The 18,079-nt window shown below is 41.8% G+C and overlaps 1 protein-coding gene across 3 annotated transcripts in view; it reads left to right on the top strand.

The window, feature by feature from the left end:
* STARD3NL (STARD3 N-terminal like) overlaps positions 1-17,733 on the top strand; it is a 51,896-nt gene extending 34,163 nt beyond the window's left edge. The window contains exons 4-10 of one of the 3 annotated variants that reach the window (XR_003795331.1): positions 2,378-2,455; positions 4,626-4,679; positions 4,794-4,911; positions 7,584-7,679; positions 14,101-14,176; positions 15,393-15,580; positions 17,181-17,733. Coding sequence is in view for 2 of the 3 variants with exons in the window: in XM_029234259.1 (XP_029090092.1) it covers positions 2,378-2,455; positions 4,626-4,679; positions 4,794-4,911; positions 7,584-7,679; positions 14,101-14,159 (405 nt within the window). In the remaining variant the exon portion in view is untranslated. Of the gene's footprint in view, positions 1-2,377; positions 2,456-4,625; positions 4,680-4,793; positions 4,912-7,583; positions 7,680-14,100; positions 14,177-15,392; positions 15,887-17,180 lie in introns of those variants that run through there. The other 2 variants (XM_029234259.1, XM_029234260.1) reach the window with 2 other exon arrangements.
* The last annotated feature ends 346 nt before the right edge of the window (positions 17,734-18,079 follow it).

Raw genomic sequence — 18,079 nt, 5'->3', positions numbered from 1 at the left:
TGAGATAGAAGCCACTGACAGACCCTAATCACTGAAAGGAAAATGCACCTGTTTACGTAATAACACATGAAAATGCCATTCCTTTTCTGTCTTGAAATAGATTTCTGTGTATATTTTTAAAAATAATTCTGTTTCATTTTTCCATAATAGGAGTTTTTGAGAAAAGTGATATATTGATAATCTTGGGCAAAACTAGTCAGTTGTAGAATTATATAGATGCAGTTATCTGTAGATGAGGCAGTATCTTTCCAGGACACACTGTGACTTTGGTTGGGTTTAATACATCTCACGGTATCCCTTTACAGGTGATAGTGTAAGTCAGTCAGATTCTAACATTGTGTTAGACACGATATAGGCAATTAAAATTCATAAAGAATCCCCCCTAAATTCATTTTAACTACTTTACTCACTATCTTTAGAAGCTGTGTGCACAACGGATAAGACCCTTGAAGTCAGAAAAACCTGGGTTTGATTCACAACACTATCACTCATTGTATATCTTTGAATATATTAGGTCTAAACTTGAGTTTCCTCATATGTGAAATGAGATCATCATCGTTCTGAAAAGTAAATGAAATACTACCTGGAAAACACTTAAGCCCAATGATAGGTATGTCCTAGGAGCTCAGAGACTCACCTGCAATCACGTTTATTATCATCATTAGTTTTGGATGAAGAGTATTACTGATTATATTTTCTAGTGGTTTTCATACTACTCTAAAAAGTCTTGTTTTATTTTCTTTTTCCCACACTCACTGCAGAAGTATGTGTGAGGAAAGAGATGGGGTTCCCAGTAAATAGAGATCAGGGTTCATGTCATCACCCTCTTGCAATCTGAGTAATTCCATTTTTATCTGTACGGTATGTTAGGGTTCCAATAAGATTGTTTTGAAAAAGTGTTTGGCTGCTACAGAATATTTGGAAAACCACTGATATAATTTAATCTCCTTTTCCAGAGGAAGAAATTGAGTCTCATGGTTCAGTGTCTTGACCTACCCCAGGTCACTGAACTTGGTGGCAGAGCATGTGAGATCCCAAATCTCTTGATAATTTTTTCCTGTAAAACTATTGACATGGAATAACAAAATGGACTTCTCTTTTTCCTTTTATTTCCCCTGTTGAATTTATCTTAACATAGTCTGAGCCAGGACTTACCGGGAAGCCAAGTTAATCCACTGGCCAGATCTCCAAGGATTGTCTGAACTCTGCTTAGGGAGTTAATGATATTGGACAAATAGGTGGGACCTATTGGCTCAGCTTGGAAAGACTGTCATGCCTGGCCCTGGAAATGGACACAGCCTCCAGGAAACCTTGGGATCTGGGACACTTTGAGATAGAGGAATAAAGATTTATACTTTTGCCAAGTCCAGAATGCAGAGATAGGGGTAGGATACATAGAGAAACTAAATGGTTAGCAGATTATTAGAAAACACATTTTTAATGAAAGGAGGAAATTAAAACAAAAACAACTGCAAAGTTCATTTACGTGAAAGGATCTTCAGTGAGGTCACCCAGCCAGTGTCAGCAAAGAAGTTGTCAGCCTCCAGCCTTTCAGCAGTTGTGATTAGTGAGGAACTTTGGGCAGACCCCCTACCCTGAGGCATTGCTCCAGAGCCACCTGACTTCTCCCTACTCAGAATAAGTATGTTTTCCAAGTAAAATTAGTAAAGATTTATTCCGTGTTTATTCCTTAGTAGAATTACTGAGACAGCTAAGGCATAGTGGATAAGCGCCTGGTCTTTGGAGTCAAGCTACCAGGGTTCAAATCATGGCTTCCTCACTAAGAGTTATGTGGCCTTGGACAATTTTTCTATCCATCTTAATGACAGTTGACTCGCGGGATTGCTGGGCTGGGGGATTACATGGGATAATAATGCACATGAAAGGTTTCACAAAAGTCCCTGAACCACCCTGAAAAATCAGAGGGCAGGTCCTGGGATAGCAGAACTCTCCCAACACCCCAGTAACTCACAGCTTTGCAGTGGACATCACTAAGAATCTGGTATCTTCCAAAAAGTCAGTATTTGTACTTGGAGTGAAAAGGTACTGGAGTGGAAACTTTCAAAGCATTTTCTCCAACCTTAAAAGGATTTCAGAATATATATATATGGACTCAAATAGAAAGGAAAAATAAACATCTAACTATATATTCTTTTGTTGATAATGGGAAGTTAATTTGAATCCCTCTTTGGGCAGTGTTCCATAAATTCTAGAGCAGAGGATCCCAAACGCTGGTCTGTAGACCAGTACCCATCTGTGACAGTTTTCAGCTAAATCAGAATAATGAAGACACTTTGGTGGGTTCTTCCTGAAACCCAATGACTTTACCTTTGTGTATATTCCTTAAAACGTATCTTGTCTTTTCTTTTTAATACAGCTTTTGGCAGTTTTTCGATTTAAAGTGTTAATACTTGCATATGCCGTGTGCAGACTGCGCCATTGGTGGGCCATAGCGGTGAGTACGCCTGGTGAGTGGTCCCTCCCCTCCGATTTTGGTGGCTGGGGCCTGCTCACAAGAGGGCTGAGCTGGGGGCAGATGTGGATTCCATCTGGGTTGAATTCCACTTGCTTTTCCTGAGTCCCCATCCTCCACACCTCAGTAGGTTTCATTCTCCGGGGCTTCTTTCCAAAGGTAATGAGTAACTAGCCTTGTCGCTATGGAGACTGAGACAAGTGAGGAATCTAGGGGCCCACCCGTGATTGTGGTCCAAGCATCAGCCCACCCTCTACCTTATTATGCAAACGAGAGATGAGCTCCGTCCCTCTGTCACGAAGCGATTTGCACAGTTTCCTCTCAGGTTGAAACTGCTTGGTGATTTTTCACGACTTGCTCTCAGCTTATTTTGATCACTGCCTTCCTCGCTGTGTTATCCCCCTCGCTCCAGTCTTAAAGGGGAAAGCTCCCTTTTTATGGTTGCCTTCGGGCTTCTTGAAGACAGTGCCAGTTTTTAACTCACCTCTGTTTCCTGGCCTTCAGCCCAGAGCTTTGGCACAAGCTCTTCACCCTCAATAAATATTTATTGATTGAGAGAATTACAAGCAGTTCTGCCTGAATTATTTTCCCTGTTTCCATGGACTTCTAAACAGTCACTTTGTTGAGAGCTCTAACAAGGCAGGTATATGGGGGGTGTTGAAGTCCTCAGACTGGAGAGACATGGGCAGGACCAACCTGCCGTCCTGCTTCTGGAAGGTGAGACCTCAGTCTGTGTGGGACCGGCATGGGCTTGTCCAGCTGGGCACGGGGTTGTGCGCTGTCCTAACGGGGAGTCCCCCAGGGGCCGTGTCTGCCTGGGCCATCTCTTCTGAGCATCCACAGAATCCCAGGGCTGCTGTCAGACCATCCGTTGAGTCCCAAGCTCACGGTTCATGGATGAGGGCTGACAGTTTCAGCCAGACTTGACTCCCTTTACTGTGTACGCTGTTGCCGATACCAAACGGCTGTGATGGTTATCCCTTACCCACCGTCTGCAGCAGCCCCAATTTGGGCCGTTCTATTCCAGTCTCCATGATGTGCACTGGTATTTGTCAGACAATCTGTCTCAGTGTTTGTTTCAGGAAAGTGGTTGACGTGCAATGAGAGTTTTAAGAGAGTTTCTTCAACCTTTTCTTTGAAATGATCAAAGGGACAGGTCGGATTTAGCACATCCATTTTATTGTTGTTGGTTTTTTTTTTTTTTTTTGCGGTACGCGGGCCTCTCACTGCTGTGGCCTCTCCCGTTGCGGAGCACAGGCTCCGGACGCACAGGCTCAGTGGCCGTGGCTCACGGGCCCAGCCGCTCCGCGGCATGTGGGATCTTCCCAGACCAGGGCATGAACCCGTGTCCCCTGCATCGGCAGGCGGACCCTCAACCACTGCGCCACCAGGGAAGCCCCATTTTATTGTTTTTGATTCTCGTTTTAAAAAGCATTTACAGAGAGGGGGCCAGGCAGCTGGAAGGAGTCTGCTGGTACCTGAAGAGCACTTAGTGTCAGCCTGTAAAGTTAATTAGTATCAGAATGTAAGATGCCTCCCCTCCCGTGTTGTGTGTGTGTGTATGTGTGTGTCTGGCTGGTGTGTGTGTGTGTGTCTGCTGTGTGTGTGTATGTTTTGTTTTGCCGACAAAACTAACTCTGCAACTTCGTCAACACTAAGCATGATGCCTGATGTTCCCCAACCTCCAACCTCCGTTTTGTCAGTCATGGCTGCCGTTGGCACTCACTTTGGTCAGGTTTCATATTGCTACAAATATTAGTTGAAGGATGGAGAGACAAACCCCAGGTGCTGTGGGATTGTCTCTGGGCTTCCCTAGCCGTGGAGGAGCCTTGCCTCTATTTCACTGGTCCTTTCTCCTATGCCGATAGCATCTTTGCATGTTGTACCCTCTAGTGGACAAAACAGAGTTTCCCAACACACAGCGTGTGGGTGAAGGGAAACCTCAAGCTGCCGGTCAGGGCTCGTGTGCCACGTGGAAGCCCACTTTGCCCCTGTCTGGTTTAGGGGATAGAGTGACATGGGAGGGAGCTGGGTGAGACAGACCCTTTCCGGCATTACCTGCTCCTGGCTCAGATGGGTCTCTTGCTTGAGGAAGGTGCCTTCAGAGTGTAAAACATCGAATTTGAACGCTTCTGGATTATGTGTCTTTCAGTTGACGACAGCAGTGACCAGTGCCTTTTTACTAGCAAAAGTGATCCTCTCAAAGGTATGGCTTTCCGCTTTTTCTGTGCCATGACCATCTGTACTGACACAGCTGCGTTCTCCAGGGTGAGCTCATGGTAACTGCGTTTCTCTCTCCTGGTCACGTCTGTTCTTCCAGCTTTTCTCTCAAGGGGCTTTCGGCTACGTGCTGCCCATCATTTCCTTCATCCTTGCCTGGATCGAGACATGGTTCCTGGATTTCAAGGTGTTACCTCAAGAGGCAGAAGAAGAAAACCGTAAGTTTCTCTCCAAATTCCCCTCCTGAGACTGGCCAGGCTGGGAGGAGGGGCTGCAGAGGTCTGTCTTTGTTTGTTTGTTTTAATTTTTATTTATATTGGAATAGAGTTGATTTACAGTGTTGTGTGAGTTTCAGCTGTACAGCAAAGTGATTTAGTTATACATATACATATATCTATTCTTTTCCAGATAGGTTATTACAGAGTACTGAGTAGAGTTCCCTGGGCTGTACAGTAGGTCCTTGTTGATTATCTGTTTTATATATAGTAGTGTGTCTATGTTAATTCCAACCTCCTAATTTATCCCTCCCCCCACCTTTCCCCTTTGGTAACTATACGTTCGTTTTCTAAGTCTGTGAGTCTGTGTCCCTTTTGTAAATAAGTTTATTTGTATCACTTTTAGATTCCACATATAAGTGGTATCATGATATTGGTCTTTGTCTGACTTACTTCACTTAGTATGATAATCTCTAGGTCCATGCATGTTGCTGCAAATGGCATTATTTCATTCCTTTTTATGGCTGAGTAATATTCCATTGTATATATGTACCACATTTTCCTTATCCATTCCTCTGTCCATGGACATTTAGGTTGATTCCACGTCCTGGTTATTGTAAATAGTGCTGCAGTGAACATTGGGGTGTATGTATCTTTTCGAATTACGGTTTTCCCAGGAGTGGAATTGCTGGATCATACAATAGCTTAATTTTTAGTTTTTTAAGTGTACTCCATACTGTTCTCCATAGCGGCTGGAACAATTTACATTCCCACCAACAGTGTAGGAGGGTTCAGAGATCTGGCTTTGCATGCAGCTCTGGGTGCAGTTAGGCAGATCGCATGTCTCCACCCTGCAGGGCTGCAGGAGACATCGAGGGAAGGGTTGGATGAAAAGACAGGGACAGGGTGTGGCTCCTCACTCCAGCTCTTAGGCCAGGCTTCCCCGGAAGGAAGTGTGAACACTGGTGGAAAAGACATTCCAGCAGCAACAACAGCGAACAGCTCCTTCTCCTTGGACAGGTTGACCTTTTCTCCCTGTCGATAATAGCCGGAGGACACGAAGCATTTTGTGCCGAGATAGCAATTCTACATAGAAGTCCTCAATTTTCCAGAGCCTCCCATTGCTGTCCATCCCACAGGTGGTGCCTTTGAATGGGCCACAGTGTGAATAACAGCTGAGTGCCTACAGGGGGACGGTTTTATGGGTTGCTGATGGAGATGGAGAGGAGGGAGTTAGCCAGCTGGAAATGTTCACCCATCTCAGGCTTTCCAGTCCTGTTCTGAGGAGCAGGGTGAGAGCTGACGTTATGTAGTCATGAGTCCTGTCAAAGCTGTTATAATCTCCCTGTGTGGCTTTGAGCATCACTGAATATTCACTGGGAAATCCAAATGATTGATTGAACTTTAGGATGAACTATGGGGCTGGAATTCTCCTCTGCATGATGGCCTTAGTGAAAGCCTGCACATCCCACCTGCCCTCTTAGAGGTGATATAATCAAAGTTCAATGCAGAGACCCGGGAAGTTTCAAGACATGCTATTTTTATGCTCTGTCAGTCATCTGGCTGGATTTGCCCTGCCTAATAGGAAAAAAAAAATTCTTGTGTCTTATAGAAAGTTAAGCATGATTGTAACCTCAAGATACAGCAGAAGGGAAGATAACCTTGCAAGTGGTTTTATTTTTCAAAAGCTTATATACAAAGAAGAAATCTAGAAGAAAAGAATTATAATTTCAAGTGTAGCTTTTAAAACACATTAATCAGACCAAGATCCGTCTTCTATTCTGTGCCCTCTGTTCCTTTATGAAAATGTATTGTGAAAAGGGAACAAATAAAGCTAACGGAAGCCACTTTTTAAAAAGTTGTAAATAGAGGACTTCCCTGGTGGTCCGGTGGCTAGCACTCTGCGTGTCCACTGCAGGGGGCACAGGTTCGATCCCTGGTTGGGGAACTAAGATCCCCCTGCCGCATGGCACAGCCAAAAATAAAAAATAAAAAGTTGTATATAAACATCAAACTGAACTTTCTTGAAAGCATTATCAACTGTTAATGTGACTGAGGCTTGCATGCCTATGTGATTAAACCAAATTCAAAGTAACTAATAAAGCAGAACATATAATTAATGAAAAAATTGAAAACAGCATTTATGTTCACTGTAGCATGTATTACATGCATACCTGGCACCTGCTGTTTGGCCCGGTGCTTCCTCTAGCTTTATCTCGGTGCTAACTCAGCTTCAGCCAGAAGAACTCATTGTCGACGGCCTCTCTCATCATGGGCTAGTGCTTTGATGCTTTACGTCTGCCATTTCTCTAACCAGACACAGATGTAAAGCGTGACCAGGTTTTTTGTTTGGCTTTGTGCTTTGGTTTTGATGTTGTTGATTTCTATAGGGAAGTAGGTATTTCCAAAGGGAAAGATGCTATAAATACAGAGCCAAAGAATCCCATGAGTAACATGAAGGATTTTTTTTTAACTAGTTGAAACCTGTCCTTATTGTACTGGTTCATAGTTTATTAATAACACTTTGTTTTTGGTTGAAAGATTTTCAGAGTACCCTTCCTGCTAAGAGTTTTTTAAAAAATGTAATAGTAACACCATTTTATTGTGATTAACCTGGCCACTAAGCTACCAGAACACTGACATCATTCCCAGTATCTGAATTTCTTATCTTCCAGGACTCCTGATAGTTCAGGATGCCTCGGAGAGGGCAGCACTGATACCTGGTGGTCTTTCTGATGGTCAGTTTTATTCTCCTCCTGAATCCGAAGCAGGTACAAAATTTGATTATCATTTGCGTCTCTGTCCATCATTCAGAACTTGGTCCCCCTCTCCCCCTCACTACCCCCTCTACTTCTCAATATGCTTAGCAAACATTTAACATACCGGGCATTTAGATTGTGAATATAACTAAGACGTGGTCTTGATGTGCGACCCATGATGAGATGCAGAGATGTGAAAATAAACGTGGTAGAGGGCCTTAGACCTGATGTGTGGCCGGGGGGAGGGTCTCTATGCTCTGTTATCTGTCATCCCTAACTGACCTTCCTCCACAATCCCCCATGTCTGAAAGTAGCAGCACTGCCTACCCAGTTGCCCAAGTCAGAAACCAGAGCCTCACTGGGGACTCTGCCCCTTACCTGTGGCTCCCGGCCCATCGTTCACCACGCCGTTTTGATCCTCTTTGTTTCTGCCTCCTTGATTTCATTTAAATTGCACACTTATCATATCTGTAGCCTCAGTTCAGCATTTCTCATTTCCTTTTTTTTTGGCCGCGCTGCACGGCATGTAAGATCTTAGCTCCCTGACCAGGGCTGGAACTGGCGCCCCCTCCATTGGAAGCGCGGAGTCTTAACCACTAGACCGCCAGGGAAGTCCCCAGCATTTCTCATCTCAGTTTCTGCAACAGCCCCCTCCTCAGTTGCCTTCTCCCAACCAGCCACTAGAATTCCATGTTAAATAGAACAATTGCATTGTTCTAAAGGTTCTTCATAACCACTCTGTGAGGTAAAAGTCTCATTATCCCTGTTTCAGAAATGAGCAAGTTGAGACACAGAGAAGTGAGGTAGTTTGTCCAGCATCACACAAAGAGTAAGAAGGTGGAGGATTTGAACCCCAGCTCCAGGGCTAGAGTCCCTGATCATAGCTAATATACAGCCTCTCAGTATTAATGAATATGCAAAATTGATCACGTTATTTCCTTGCTTGAAAGCCTTCGGCGACGCAAAGGATTAAAAAAGTCATTGGATCCCTTAGGCTGACAGAAAGCACCTCTGTGTCCACCCTTACCCAGTGATCCAAGCTCTCTTCTCATGCTCCTTGTGTGCTGTTCTTAGCTTTCTGAAAATACACTAAAACCCTCAAGCCATCTTGCTTGTTCTATCTTTGACATTACCCTCTGCAGTCCTAGTTTCCACTCACACGCGCAGAAGGCTTCTCCCCACTCCCACCCTCCCCCTGGCTCCCAGCAGTCCTAGGTAGAGGGTCTTTTGTCTCGGTTCTGTAAGATCTCTCCCACAACCCTGTCATCCTGGGTTGACTGCACTGTCTTTGGCAGTGACTTGGCCTGTTTCTATTACTGGGATATAAACTTGGGTTAGAGACTACGTTGTTTTATTCCCCACATTACATTTCGTAAATATTTTAAACACACACACACACACACACACACACACACACACACACTAGAGTAAAAACAGACTCCAGGCAGAAAGAGCCACGTGAATATCAAAGGCACAACAATGGGACATAGGATATTAGGGAAACTCGAAGTAACTTGATATTCTGGACTGTTGGTGTTAGATTTAAAAGCAATATAAAACACAAAATCATAGAGTTAGATGAAATAAAGATATGAATTAGCAGAAAAGCTATTTCTCAGCCAGCAGAAACTAGAATAAGTATTAAACTTTCATTACCTCATTATAAGGATGATTTCCTTGAGATTTTTGTATGTCACAGGACTCATTCTTTCAAAAAAAAAGTTTGCATTACAGTTCATGCTTTTGTATAACTTTTTTTCTAAGACTAATAAAATTTCTCAGCCCCAGTGTATTTTTTTAATTAGAAATTCAGAACAACAGGATAAAAATGGGAGGAATACCTCAGGCATTTTTCATCCAGCAAGCCATTGGCTTCCTTCTTTGACTTTTACCACCACCTAGTGGCAGTTGGAAGCATTACCATTTCATTGAATTATGAAGCTAAACAAAAACACCCCTGTCAGCGTTCCACTGGGTGGCTGCATTGTATAAGACAAAGCCCAGATTAGTAGTGGGCAGAGGAGTGTTCAAAGTGACTTACTTTGTTGTATTAAATTTTCATTGTCTGAATGTTCAATTCAGGAAAGAATTAAGATTGAAAACTATTATTGGAATTAATGTGCCTAGAAAAGAAGATTTTATTTTAAAATAAAGCTTTCTTATGAGGTCAGCAGACAAATATTAAATAGTCTTCTAGCAGCAGAAGTTATAAGCTTTTTGCCCTTAAACAGTGCTAATTGGTCCCTATCAATAAGAGGGTGTCTGAGGCCTGCCTTGCCTTTTCTTGTCTTTCTCTAGCACCTAATATAGTGCCTGGCACATAGTAAACTTAGAACCGTTGAAGGAATGAATGAAGAGAGAAAGAAAGAAATTGGAGGCACCAGAAATTTAAATGTTAGCATTTTTCCTTGTAAAGGAATGGCTTGAATTTTAGAATCACAGAGCTTTGGAAAATTAGCACATTTTAGTGGATGTACTTTTAAAGGATATAAAGGTGGTTTGTTTTACAGATTTGCTTGTTGGTTTAGCCATATCCTGTTTGCCTGTGTATTAAATGGAAAGAATGAGGGAGCAGAGTCCTTTGTCAGATGATTGGGCTGAGGTTGTTCTGTGCTCAGACAATTTAAATGAACCAGTTGTGATGCTGGAGAAAAGGTAATTTGTCACCTCTTGAATCATTGAAAGACTGACTTAAAATGAAGAATAGCGCATTGCATACTATCATCTGTGCTAAACAAATCTAGATGAAGGCATTGAAATTTTTGTGTGTGTGTGTGCCTTCTAAAATGGGTGTGGCCACACCGCACAAGGATCTGTGGGCAAGGATGTTCAGTGCAGTATTGTTTATAAAGTAAAGCAGAGCAAAATGAAACCCAAGCCTGGGAACACCTAAAAGAGGCAAAACATTTAAATAACTTATGGTACATCCTTTTCATAAATCCTATGAGGCTGTTAAAAGGAGGCTGAGGTTTATAAACTAATATGAAAAGATGTCCACTATATATTAAGTAAAAAAAGTCAACTTGCAGAAGAGTATATAAACTATAAGTCTATTTGTGTTAAACATGTGTGTATATATATATATATATATATACACTGCAAAATGTAGTTTTATTAGTACATTTGAAAAAAACTAGTTAGTAAAATAAACTGCCTGAGGTCTAAAAAAATAAAAAAATAAAAGTCATTAAAATAAAATGGAATTTAACATTTAAATACTAGTTTACCTTTATAAATTATGGGCCATTTTTGTATGTTAGATGAGTTTTCTGGAGTTTTTGAAACATCTTTTCTTTTTTTTTTAAATTTAACTTTATTATTTTTTTTGTACAGCAGCAGGTCCTTATTAGTCATCAGTTTTATACACATCAGGGTATACATGTCAATCCCAATCTCCCAAATTCATCACACCACCACCACCACCCCCAGCCGCTTTCCCCCCTTGGTGCCCATACGTTTGTTCTCTACCTCTGTGTCTCAATTTCTGCCCTGCAAACCGGTTCATCTGTACCATTTTTCTAGGTTCCACATGTATGCGTTAATATACGATATTTGTTTTTCTCTTTCTGACTTACTTCACTCTGTATGACAGTCTCTAGATGCATCCACGTCTCTACAAATGAGCCAGTTTCGTTCCTTTTTATGGCTGAGTAAGGCATTGAAATTTGAATTTGACACCATGCATGCTGGTGTGGGCTAAGTCTGTGAAATTATGTCCCCTACGGTGTGTGGCTGTGTCTCTTCAGTTGTTGTTGTTTTAAATCTTTTATTTTTAAGCCTGGCTTCCTAGGGGTCACCCCTGTGTCTACATAGCTTAGTGGTAGCCAATGATTAGACAGCCTTTGTGGTCAGTCACCTTGATTAAGACTTTCATCCTCGGCCAAATGGATATTTGTATGTATTGGATAGCACATTCAAATTTCAGGTCTTTTTGAGTCTTCTTCAAAAAGCTTTTTCAGCTTTTTGAGTCTTCTTTTGCTGAACATTTTCACACCACCTCTGCATATGCTCACAGCCTCATGGTTTTTAGGCTATAGCGTGGGTTCTCTTGGGTTTCCGTTGTGTATGCACACAGCTTCAGCCAAACATATGCGTGCTGCAGCCATGACCATCACCTCAAACCAGCAGAGGCTCTGGCCCCTGTGCTCACATACCACCAAGTCTGTCATTTCACCATTGCATCACTTCTCACCCCAGATTAAATGAGCTCCTTCAACCATGTAAGTTTGCCGGCAGTCCTCACAGCCTGCCATACTCTGGAGCTGGGTGATGGGAGGTGGGGGAAGAATGGGGGCAGCTAAAGGAAAGAGCAACATGGTTGTTCCCGCAATTCTGCAATTTTTCAAGCACTTCTCACATAGTTGTAAGCCTTTGGTCATTTCCCCAACACTGAACTTGCTGTCTGGTTCGTCTAGTCCAGTTTTAGAGTCGCTTTTCAAGGAGAAGATTTGTTGAACTCCTTATTCAACAATAGCCAGAACACCTTGCTAGCATTCACTTTTAAATTACGGAAAGCATGTGCATTATTATGTTTTAATTTAAAGTTTGACTTTATTTAGGACTCGCAAATAGTTCCAAGCCACGTCAGCTCATTGTGGCTTGAGTGCCATTACCCTGACAGGTGGAAAGTGAGCCCGTAAACAGGAAGGCTCGGTATGACCACTTTCCTTAGACTCCTTTCAAAGTGACATGGCAGTTAAACCGCTCCAGTGTCTCTAAGATTTCCAGCAGTTTAATAAGCTGGGAAGTGAAGCCTCCCAACCACTATATCTTTATGTATTTGTTTTACCACAGACTTAACCTGAACGACATGACATTTATGAGGTTGAGGTATGGGACTCAAAACTTTTCTTAAGATTCTCAGGCATTCATTCTTCTGTACCAGATTTGTTCTTGGCTATAATCCAGGCAGACGTTCTCGAAGAAAAAAGTGCCCTTTTAAAAAACTTTTTATTGGGGTATAGTTGATGTACAGTGTTGTGTTAGTTTCAGGTGTACAGCAAAGTGAATCAGTTATGCATATGCATATATCCACTCTTTTTTTAGATTCTTTTCCCATATAGGTCATTACAGAGTATTGAGTAGAGTTCCCTGTGCTATACAGTAGGTCCTTATTAGTTATCTATTTTATATATAGTAGTAGTGTAGATGTCCATCCCAATCTCCCAATTCACCCCTCTCCCCCCACTTTCCCTCCGGTGGAAGTGCCCTTTTTGAAGTGTATTATCTGCTAAGAGTAAAGCAACAGTGAGGCTGGCTGCTTTTGCAGGTGAGTAGGTAACATTCTAACCTGTTCCCTTGGTCTCCTCACCACTCTCTTTAGTTCCCTTCCCTGATTATGATAGGAATGCGTAATTGTTATAAAAATGTGTGAAAAGAACAAAAATGAAAGATCACGCTCCTTCAAACTATTCAGCGCATTAGTATTGACAGTTCAGTTTGTTTCCTTCTACTTTTGTGTAATTTACATAATTGTTGGCCGTACTGTCTGTGTTATTTATACCCTGTTTTAAAAATTATAAAGTCACTTTAAGTTTATTGTAGAAATTTTGGAATATCCAGAAATGTACATAAGTCACCTGGTCATTTATTTCTAGTCTTACTGATTTGTACAAGTATATCAAGTTTTTAAAATTTTTATCAAATCTGATCTTACACTATATTTCTCATTACATATTTGCTTTTACTTTATAGCGTATGCATTTCCCATGTTGTTGTATACTGTATAAACACAGTTTTTAAGTGGATGGAAGATATTTCATGGAAATATAATAATTACTTAACTTTTCTTCTACTCTCAGACATTAGATTTTTCTTCTCATTTTTAGAGGAAAAGTCTTCATAATGGAAAAAAAATGTTATTTCCTCAGGGAGATATCCTAAGGATATCATCCCAGAGTGGAATGACTGGGTCACATTCAAGAATAGTAGAAGGCTCACGCAACATTGACCCAGAATGGTTGTAACCGTGGTCGCTGGCAACAGCGCACAGTGGTGACATCAGCTTTGCCTGTACATTGGAATCCCTCACTGCTCTCTCACTCACTGAATACAGCTATTTTTCAAAATACGTAGATTAAATTATTAATACCCAAAGATACTTGCACTAGAAAAACAGGTAAGCTTTTCAGCAAAGAAGCACAAGAGGAGGAGCAGTGCATAATAGTTCTTGGTCCATATGAATATTTTTAGGACATACGTGAAATCCATTTTGACAGATCGGTGCTTGCGATAGGTCCTATTTGAAAGGTTTTCCTCCTACAAGATATAAAGTAAAACTATTTTACAGTTTTGTTAACTTGAATCTCCTGTGGCTTAAACATATGTATCCCTCATTTAAAATTTTATGCTCGTAGATTATAATTTTCAAGAAACCATTTGTTACTGTAATCGAATGCGGTACTTTTTCTCCTTCCCCTTCCCTACCATCTAGGATCTGAAAATGAAGCTGAAGAAAAGCAGGACAGTGAAAAACCACTTTTAGAACTATGAGTAAGACTTTTAACAAAGTAAGTCTTCGAAAAGGAAACTGTAATAATGAAGTGGTTAAATACGGAGCCTTTCTTTGAGTAGATTCAAAGTAAAATTCAAAGATTATGTGTGTGATTATACATTATACATGTACTGAGTACATGAATTTGTCAGGCACATTTTATGATGTAAAATCTCTTAACCTTTTCAAGGTATGAATTTGCGAAGGATGAGAAATACCTCAGAGTCCCAAATTTCTAAATAAGGACGACTTAGTTCCTTTTTGTTTATGTAGCCAGAATGTCTCCGTGTCAGACTTTGTTTAATTACAAACCCTAACTTCTGAGGGTGGCGAGGGCAGCAGTTCTGGGAGGCTGGTACTGTCATTGTCTCCACTTACACGGAGGCGGGTGAGACTGAGGCTGAGTGACTGGTCCAAGGTCGCACAGCTGGCAGGGGCAGAGCTGGGACTCAGGCGTTCCGTGTGGTACCAGGATCTCCTCTGGTCCCGCACCGGATGGACGTTTCTGGAGCTTCTGAGATGACACATGGGGTCCAGTCACAGCAGTCGGGCCCGATGTACCTCCAGGTCAGGGCACGTTGTTCATTCCCTTCAAATCATCAAAGGAAACATTTCAACCTCAGAAATATGAGCAAATAAACATACAGGCAATTATAGAAGCAGCAACCCTGCTTAATTATTTAACCACAGAAGGGAAAAGAGAGTAGATTTTAAAAGTTCCCATCACAAGAAAAAAAAATAATCCGTAACTATGTATAGTGAGGGATGTTAATAGACTTACTGTGATGATTTCACAATGTATACAAATATAGAATCATTAGGTAGTGTAACTTAAACTAATAAAATGTTATATGTCAATTATATCTCAACTTAAAAAAATAATGAAATAAAATTAAAAATTTTATTTAAAAAAATAAAAGGCAGCCAGAGGTGGCCAGAGTCGCAGCAAACGGAGGCCCCGCCCTGCATCAGTGGTACCCAGCATGCTCCGGCCCCTTTTTCTACAACAGTCTTCAGACATAGGACAAAAATATGAGCATGTGAATAAGGACGTCCTTTTCTAAAATGCTTTAAAATAAATTCTTGGGTGGCCTCACGCATGGTCTTTCAAGTGTCTGTAACACAGCCTATCTTTAGTATGTAGACTTTGTTGTAAATACATAGAGCAAAATGTAGCATTTTGCCTTTTTACACTACATCTCAAATATTTCTGTGTTCTCTCTTTTTCTAAGTGTGAAAAACCTTCACTGAACGTCACCAGAGGGAAAAAAGCACTGAAACTGGGGGTCTCCCTTTTGAAGGTTGAAATGGTGACATCCACTGCTGACGTTACTGAATGGCTAATAAAGAATTTATTGATTGTAATACCTCACAGACATGGTACCATCTCCACATATATTTAATCACCTGCCCGTGGCTGGTAAGATAATGTCATGATCCATCCTGTATTCAGTGAGACTTGAGTCTGATCTGTCAAAGAATAGTTGCAGGAAGTCTTGTGCTGTGTTTCTGATCAAAAGACTTCTTAATATATTGGAATAACACTTTTTTAGTATGCAAAATATCTTTTTATTTTGACTTGCAGAATGGAGTTTTTTTGTTTCATGTCTTGGATTTCTTTTGTCTTTCTTTTTTAACTCCCTACATTTCCCTTGTGTTTTTTTAACTCATGCACATGCACTATTTGTACAATTTTAAAAGGTAATAAAATCCAACATATCAAAATGATCGGTTTTATTTTTCCTGTTTTGCATTATGTATTTGGCCTAAAGTGTTGGAATTACAAAAGGGGAACATGAGGGATTGCGAATACATGTAAAAAGTCACCAGAAATTGAATCGTTCTCTCAGAAGTATGATTTAAAATAGTCTGATTACTCTTCTTTGAACCCACTGTATGAAATCATTTTCCCTTGTGTTTAGCTAGTTTGAATTAAAATGAGCTCAATTATATTGTGAGCTATTTTTGTTAAACAGGAATATTCAACGCAATGCTTCATGGGAAGGCAGCATGTCTATCAGTTTTCTTTCATTATTCATTGTGTCATTCAAGAAATACTCAACTGTGTATGATGGAAATGGTGTTGGTTTGGATGGAAACTGACCATTTATGCAGATCAGATCAACTCCATCCATGCTTGGTCTAAGAATGGGCCACAGGACCGAAGTGCAGCTGGAGGCTCCCTGGGAGGCCGGGGCCTAACCAGGGGGAGCTTCATCCATGGAGAAAGGGGGAGGGAGAGCTCCAGGGTCTGGCTTTGGACTAAAGCCTCAAGAATTCAGTGGTGTCATCACAATGAGAACATCCTGTCTCGGGAGTGGACCCCCATCTACACCATGACCACTAATGTGACCTGTGTGCCTTTAAGCTGAGAAGGAGCTCTCCCCAACACACTGGGTTGGACCAGTAGGATGTGGCCAGTCCTCCTAGATGAGCAAGGTCCCCCCAGATGTTGGCTCTCAGAGCAGAGACCAGGAAGAATGAAGGATGTGACTTGAATGTGCTGTAAGGTCAGACTGTGAGAGCTAAAGCATTGAGCTTAGCCATAGAGCCATGCTTCCTTCTGGGACTGGACGGATGGAGTCCAGGGCTTGGACCCCTGCTGGGTGGGGTGGAGGTGGGACACCTGCTGTCCATGCTCACGTTGCTGAGCAGCCCTTGGCTCATTCACCCATCACACTCTTATCTGATGTTAGTGCTTCTATTAAGCCTTGCTCAGGATGACTCTGAAGTCATTTTGTCCCATTCGGGGGACTTATGTGACTCAGTATATGACACTCAATTGCATGGGTGAGATCAGGGCCTCCATATCTCTGTTCTTGTGAGGGAAAAAGCACATCACATCTGTTCATGCGACTGGGTTTAGGGGATCGAGTCTTATGTCACCCTGTCTACACAGAAAATGAAACCAAGAAGTACCAGCCTCGGTAAATCACAGATCATGGAAGAGCATGGGTGGTTGGTGGAATGTCAGGGATTATCTTAGTGCTGCAAGGAGTCCTGTCTGCTCTTTCCTCCAGAACAGAGTCCTGAGCGTGGACAGAGAAGCAGCATCTGAATATTCTGGGCGTAAGTTTCCCAACTCACATAGGAGCTAATTGGAGGAACTGCATACAGAAATAATGGGGAACCCTAAGCCACAGCCTAGAGTATGTTTGATAGCAATTACGTGCCTGTGTAAAGCGATGTTTTCTTTCCATTAGCTGTGACTCTTTGAAAGTGAGCAAAGTTGGTTGTGGTTTAACTGTTCTTATTTCCTTGTGACACCCCATCTACCCCTTGCACAGTCCCAACCAGCAGGGGCCGGTTTGACTTTGAGCATTTTCCACGAATCAACCACATTCGACAGAGCACACGAACAAAAGAAGCCTGAGAACCAGCCACACCAGCGCCCTCCTGCCACTCACGCTGTCACCCTCACCACCACCGCCCTCCCGTCTCTGCATCTCCCAGGCCAGGGCAGCCCAGGGCGAGTTGGGAAAGGAAGTTGCTGAGAAGCTGGAAACCACAGGAGGCCCTGCGGTGAAATCAGCCACACAGAACTTTCAGAGATTTGCAGTTTTTCCATCTTGCCTTTCTATGCTTTCCCGACGCAGAAATAGCTCCCAAACTCCAAGAGGAGGGCCAGGTACTTGGGCTAAAGAGATCTGCTCTAATATCTAATTTAGATAGTCTCAACCAAGGAGACTATCTAAATTAGATTTCATCTTTCTTGTATCTGGTTGCTCTTGTTTTGTTTCCAAATGGGAACCTCTATTTGGTTTTCAAAAGAACTAGTTTCATGGAAGCTGAAGTGAATTGTAAGCACAGAAACAAACAAAAAAACAGCTTCCCAATTTTAAAGGAGACAAGGTTTTAATTCTAATGCATAAAAAGTATTTTTACTTTAAAAGGATCAGAGAAAATAGAAAAATATACA

Source organism: Monodon monoceros, unplaced genomic scaffold, assembly GCF_005190385.1.
Source record: "Monodon monoceros isolate NGI ecotype Baffin Bay Population unplaced genomic scaffold, NGI_Narwhal_1 Super_Scaffold_2, whole genome shotgun sequence".
NCBI classification, from domain to species: Eukaryota; Metazoa; Chordata; class Mammalia; order Artiodactyla; family Monodontidae; genus Monodon; species Monodon monoceros.
The sequence above is the reverse complement of the archived record's forward strand: the minus strand, read 5'-3'. Positions and strand labels throughout refer to the sequence as shown.